The 6,908-nt window shown below is 43.6% G+C and overlaps 1 protein-coding gene across 1 annotated transcript; it reads right to left on the bottom strand.

Moving 5' to 3' along the window:
• Positions 1–423: 423 nt before the first annotated feature.
• LOC123176182 (putative wall-associated receptor kinase-like 16) lies at positions 424–4,551 on the bottom strand. Its single transcript, XM_044590523.1, has 3 exons — positions 3,651–4,551; positions 3,421–3,567; positions 424–1,925 (listed from the first exon to the last, which is right to left on the bottom strand). Exons 1-3 carry the CDS (start codon positions 4,549–4,551, stop codon positions 727–729), a joined length of 2,247 nt encoding a protein of 748 aa, XP_044446458.1. The 3' UTR covers positions 424–726.
• Between the last annotated feature and the right edge of the window lie 2,357 nt (positions 4,552–6,908).

Below are 6,908 nucleotides of genomic sequence, written 5' to 3'. Positions count from 1 at the left end.
GAAAATCCAAAAAGATTTCTACATGCATGCATGCAATGACGTGGCAATCTGTTTGCATTAGAGATCTGTGGTGCGTCTCCTTTCCTACCACACGTGTGGCAGTTAGCGGCGTCCTTTAATTTACCCTCCACCATAGTGAGAGAACGATGGGACCCTCGAAAACAGTGGCAGGTCACGGACCACATAAATTTCATGGGGCGCCAAAAGTTTCGGCGGCTGATTCGGTGCCTCCTACTCGACCACCGACTCTAACACCAGCAACGTCTCTCTGCACGAAAGGCTTCCCCCGCTGTAGAAATGGTCAGGGAATCGCCGGGTGAAGTGGGCTAGAAATTGAGTAAAAGCACGCATATTTCTACCTCTCTTTCATGCGCACGGATCACGGGCAGGCATGTGCGGCAGCGATGGTTGCAACCACAATACATTTTGCTATCCACAATTTCGCCTATATACATATATAACATGTGGATTTTCGCAAAAAACAATATATACCATGTGGATTCAAATATGTTCCATAGATAACAGTGTGTGAGAAGTACATATGGATCGAATAAAACTGAATAAAATACACACAGATGCAATAGTGCTAACCAGAAAATAAAGTGCACATCGTAACAAGCTTAATCCCAGTTGCAGATGCGAGGAGAAAAATGTTTAGAAAGGGATGTTTGTGAAGAACTCAAGCATGGAAGGCACATCCTTCAATGGATATCGTGCATGTCTTAATCACTTAGCATAATAAGAACTTCTTGGGTTTATAGGTTGGTTCTCATTTTCTCCTATAGTATACCCACTTAATTCAATTTCATGACCGCTGGTTGGCTCTCCACCAAGAAGGCTTTCTGCATTTGCCTCCATGTCAAGTTGTAACCAAGGATGCACTGAAAGCTTCCTCAATTTGTTGAGCTCATCGGCAACCTCTTTCATTGAGGGCCTATTGATACCATGCATATCTAGGCATTGCTTTGCTAGGTCTGCAAGTCCTGTCAGCAATTCCATGCTCTCTTCGCTTTTCACATGGCTCGCCAACATATCATCTAGATTATTGTTCTTCATAGCACACAAGAAAACCAATGACAAGCTTCTTTGCGTCTCAGACCCCTCGAGCTTTAGTGGCAATTGGCCTGTGAGAATCTCTAAAAGGATAACTCCGAAACTGTACACATCACTTTTGTCTGTTAGCTGACATGTTTGCATGTATTCAGGATCAAGGTAACCACAAGTACCTTGAACTATTGTGACAAACTGCTCTTTGTCAGACGGGGCTAGTATGGAGGTTCCAAAGTCTGACACTTTGGCCATATAGTTATTATCAAGCAAGATGTTGGAACTTTTCACATCACCATGAATTATTGGAGGAGACGCATACGAATGCAGGAAGCTGAGTCCTTCGGCTGCTTCATGAACAATTCTTAAGAGAGTGTTGAAGGAGATTTTTAGGTGGTTCTTGCCATGGATAAGCTCGAATAGTGTACCGTTTAGGACAAACTCATATACTAGAATTGGAACTTCAACCTCAAGGCAACAACCCAAGAGTTTCACTATGTTCTTGTGATTGATTTGGGACAAAATAATGATCTCTTGTCCAAATTCTTTCTTTTGCCTTTCATCAGCCAATGCACATCTTTTAACTGCAACTGACATCTTGTCCTTCAATATCCCTTTATAAACTGTTCCGTTCCCACCTCTTCCAAGTATTCTGCTATTGTCAAAGTTGTTAGTTGCATGTATTAGCTCATCTTCTGAAAATACCTTGAAGGCAAGACCTTTCTCTGATTTCAACTTATCAAACAAAATCATGCCTCCATGCTGGCGAAAATACTCAAGCTTGACTTTATTCAATTTCCTCTTTTGACATATCAATTGTCCCCAGAAGATAGTGGCCATGATAATAACAATTAGGCCAAATAATCCTATTGTAACTCCTGCATAATAATAATGTCATATGAGACAAACATTTTTGTTTGATGAAAATGGATAGATAGCAAACCATTCGTCATATATGTTGGTTTATTGTTTTATTTTATTTTCATAACTTTACTTCTGGTTTTATTGCTTGAGTCTACTTTGCACACCTCACTAAAAACCGTTTACTCCCTCCTTCCATCTATATAGGGCCTAATGCGTTTTTCAAGACCGCCTTTGACTATTGATAAGATTAATAATACATGAGATATATAATGTGAAAATTATATCATTGGAAGCTTCTTTCACATACGAATTTGACGGTATGCTTTGGGTAACTTGCATGTCATATATTATTGCTCTAACACTTGGTGAAAGTTAGCCTTGAAAAACGCATTAGGCCCTACACATATGTAGATGGAAGGAGGGAGTAGTTCGCACCTTCAAGCCCAAATACCATATCACTGAACCCCTTTGGGGGATGGGGTGGTTTGGTCAACTGTGGGTCCACAAGTGGCATGCTTATGTGGCAAAAGCCAAACTTAATGCACGGGATTCCCTCTCGAGCATCTCCTGCAATAGCCCCTAAAATAACCTGCAGACCAAGTAGGGGCTTCCCCTACATTTTCAGCCCCAAAAAAGCCTCCGACTTAAGAAATAGCCACTTTTTAGCCCTATTTTAGTATTACATATGGAACCCACTCGTTAGTGGCTCAATTTTTTTTTCCTTTTTTGCTTCCATCACTCTCCTCAGTCAGGCGTGCGGTGGCGGGAGGAGGTGGCGGAGCTGTGTCAGGCGCTGATGCTGGGAGCTCGAAGGAGGCCGCTGATGGATAAAATGGAGTTGAGGAGGTGGAAGGAGGCCGGATGAGGCCGGCAACAGGGAATAGATATGTGGTTGATCCACATGGGGTGGGAGTGGCAATGTGGCATGTGCTAGAGCGGCGGTGGGGGCGGGGGGACCCAGAGGGGGGCCGGGAATGGAGGAAATGGAGTTGATGTGGTGGAAGCGGTCCAGATGCGGGTGGAGAGCGAAAAAATACCGGTGTTGGGAACACAGGCGTACGGTGGATGATAAACGAAAATTCCTTCCTACCTCTTGTACATGTCGGTAGGAGCTCAAGGAGAAAGCTCTTAGATGTGGGGCTATGAGGGGTTGTCTAGGGGCCTCCAACCTCACTACAATAGGGGTTTGGGCCACCCTGAAATTTTGGCTTGGACAAAGACCTTCTTGAGGTGTTTTTTACCACTGACGCAAATAAGTGGGATTTGAATCAATATGTCAATGTCTACTTATATGATAAATCCAGGCTTGGTTGTGCTCTTTCCCACGTAAGTATGCTAGTTGTTTTTAAATCATGACTTGAGGGTACAAACTAAACAATTTTTACATTGTAGGTGCAAAGTATATCTTCAGGCAATAATTGATTTGTATCAAAAGTTTCTTTTACTCTGAATTAAATGCATACAAAAATAAAAAGTTTTAGCTAGTGATCTCACGTATTTGGGTGTTACCTATTATAAATTTGGTGTCGGTGTTGCATGTTTTGCTTTCGTACACATAAACTTTCCCTCGTCTGCAAGAACACCAGTGCCCTCCATCAGTATTGTGGCAAAATCCATCTGAAGGACATTGATGGTCCTTCTTGCATTCGTTGACATCTACATTAAATTAGCAAAAATAAGCATTAGAATTTGGTAAACACAATTCATTGGCATCCGTAGCAAATTAATTAGTAGCATACCTATGCATCCATCTAGAAGATAAGGGTTCCCGTCATACCCAGGGATACAACTGCATGTGTACCCTAGATGGTTGGTGGAATTCACACACTTGCTGTTGTTGCTCAGGCATGCATAAGTACCCATGTTATTCCATTGGGCATCTTCACAAGAACTCACATTTCTTATAGCCCAATCAATCACCATAGGTACCCGTCCAAGGTATGTGTCATTGAACACGGTGTTGCTTATGTACGAAGTGCTAAAGTTGAATCCTGTTGTCTCCATCAGCACTGCATAGCTGCACCGGTTGAACTCCCAGATTTTACTTGTGTTGACCGACTTGAAGAAATCTGTATAGTAGCTGCGCATCTTCTTAGGTATCATAGTCTGGGAGCAGCCGATACCAGAGCACGATCTGTCTTGTAAGTCTGGCAGACCACGGCATGATGCGACGCCATAGGCTTGGTAGCCCGTTCCTGTGTCATCGGTGTCACTCATGAAGGCAAGAGCATTGCACCCGATGACCGTGAACTTGTTGTGGATGTCAGAGAGCCGGTAGGGAAACGAAGGAGCAGGACTGATTTCGTCGACAACCATGGAATTGCCGAATTCCTCCATGCTCGTGGTGGAGTTGTTGTAGCAGTACCCCATGATGTTATTCAGTACCCGGGCCGTGCTGTTAGTCAAGGAGATGCTAAGCACCTCTAAGGTGTACTTGAATGGCTTCGTGATGCCATCTTGGACCTTACAGCTGATGTCAAAGTCTTTTCCGAATGAGCAGCCTGGATCGATACCAAATGGGTATGGTATCTCAACATCGCCGCACCACCTTCGGCACTCTGAACTTGGAGCCGCAGTTCCAGGAGCGTATTGTGCTACAAGCAGTGTGAGACCGAGGCCAAGACACAACAGTGCTTGCATATTCTTCAACTAGAGAATATGTAAACATGACACGGTCAAAACTAAAGTGACACCTTTGTTAAAAGAAAGCAATCGGTAGCATGAAAAAAATGTAGACAATACTAATATTATTGTCCATGACTCATAGAGTGCTTCGATCGGGCCATGGAAGTTTTGTTTGTGTGAATAAGTGGATAAAGGAAACTTTGGGTGAGGTCCGGACTTATGTTAAAATTGCAAGAATTTGGCCACTCCAGAAGTTCATAAGAATCCAACAAGCTCACCTTTGTTATTGTAGTGATCACTAGGGATTCCCACAAGCTCACCTTTGTTTTTTTAGTGATTAATAGGGCATTAATCACTAAAAAACAAAGGAGAGCTTGTGGGAATCTTTTGAACGGCCCTATTAATCACTAAAAAAACAAGGTGAGCTTGTGGAAATCTTATGAACTTCTGGAGTGTACTCAAAAAGGAGTTACTTTACCTTCCCCGGCTTAGTGCCGGAAGGTTATGGAAGTTGGTGAACTCATGGCAGTAACTGGTGTACTCAAAGGAGTTACTTAACCTTGAGCAAGAAGACATCCATTAATTATGATACACGAGTTGTCAACCTTACAAATAGAAGTAATTAATTCTTTTGTTTCAAAGGAATACAAAGGAATTTAGAGTCTTGGGAGCGGAGCTATGTTGATTCAGAGTCTTTGAGAGGGGTAGAACTCGTATAGTTTTACCAATTAGCCGTCAAGTAATAAAAAACGGAAAGAGGAGCTCAAAGCTGACAAATAAAAGGCACATCCAGCTGGTAACACATGCATGTTAACAGAGCTCACCTGAAACGACGATGGGAAGGGCTTCAGTTCTCCTCCTAACAGAGGAAAAATCACGTCTTCTCCAAGAGACAGATTGCTTCAGTGTGTAGTTGTGTGTTGTGAAGAAGAGCCAACGCCACGCTTACATACATAGTATATATTTCGCTCGAGCGGTCGAGCCTACCTACTGCACACATTCTATATCTGCCACTAGGTCTAGGGAAATGGTCGCATGGCCGACTTTGTCTTTCCATGGCTAAAACAGACGGTGTTGACTCTGTGCTCCATCAACTTGTAGTGTCGACTTTGCTCTTGAGGCATTGGTGCAGACTTTGCTCTTGGGTTAGATGTGGCCCCACATTGGTGCAGATGCGTTGCTAGTAAATTGTATTTTTATTTGGCGACGTAGGTTGATGTGGTAATAAGCCTATACAAGTGACACTTGGCTAGGAACAGACAGTTGACATCTCTGCACGTAGTTTTGAATCTGCTGGCATCCGGAACCTATCGAGATACACGCAACAACTAGACACGCTGGCGCTGGCTGATCTCATGCATGATGCAGCTCACGGATGTACTTTCTCTTTGAGAGCAAGGCAGCTAGCTCGTACGCCTTATGCTTATTGGTTTTCCGGCCATGACGAATGGATGAACCTGCGGTGCGGCCCTCGCCCGAGTTAAAACTGCAAGAAACTATCATATTTATGGCTAGGTTTGCAGAAAACCACCAGCTCGTTAATCTATTGCAAAAAACACTGTAAAATCACTTAAGAAGCAAGTTTAGCTGTGTTTGAACTCATTTCCGATAGGTGGGCCCCGAAAATGCTTATGTTGCATAACGGCCAGGCAGACGGCGCCATTTGGAACGAAACGGTCAAGACGCCGCGCCAGTCGATTGTCGCCAGACACATCCCCCCCTCCCTCTCTCTCTCTCGCCCCTCTCCTCTCCGTCCCCTGCTCCGAGTGATGGCGAACTCGCGTGGCGGTGGTGATGGCGGCGGCGATGGTTCTGGTGGCGGTGGTCCTGCAGATCCAGCCGAGTTATGTGGCAGTTCAAACCCTTCGCAAGCTGCTCCTCCGCAGCCGTCGTCGCCAAGACCATGCAGGGAGATCGGGCGGGCAACCATCAGTACGCATCCTCCTTCGGCGGCTTCTAGTAAGATTCCTATTTCCTTACTCTGCATCTGCCCTGATTTGGGCCTCTAGGGTTAGGGTTCTAAGGTCCATCTTATAGGGTTATAGGATTAGGGCTCGGGTTATGAATTTGGTCAGTGTACTGCTTAGGATTGTCGAATTAACATGCTATAGCACGGTATTACTTCTTGTATGTAGTTCTAGGGTTGTAGGGTTAGTATTGTATGCAGTTTTAGCACTGTATTAATATGTTATAGCATTGTATTAGTTTTAGCACTGTATTAACTTGTTATAGCAATGTATTTACTTCTTGTATGTTATAGCACTTTATTACTTGTATGTAGTTTTAACTGAAATTTTAACTCAAGTTTTAACTGAATTTTTAACTGAATTTCTAACTGCATTTTTACCTGAAATTTTACTGAATTTTGTACT

Source organism: Triticum aestivum, unplaced genomic scaffold, assembly GCF_018294505.1.
Source record: "Triticum aestivum cultivar Chinese Spring unplaced genomic scaffold, IWGSC CS RefSeq v2.1 scaffold63372, whole genome shotgun sequence".
NCBI classification, from domain to species: domain Eukaryota; kingdom Viridiplantae; phylum Streptophyta; class Magnoliopsida; order Poales; family Poaceae; genus Triticum; species Triticum aestivum.
This window is presented reverse-complemented; position numbering and strand designations above follow the sequence as displayed.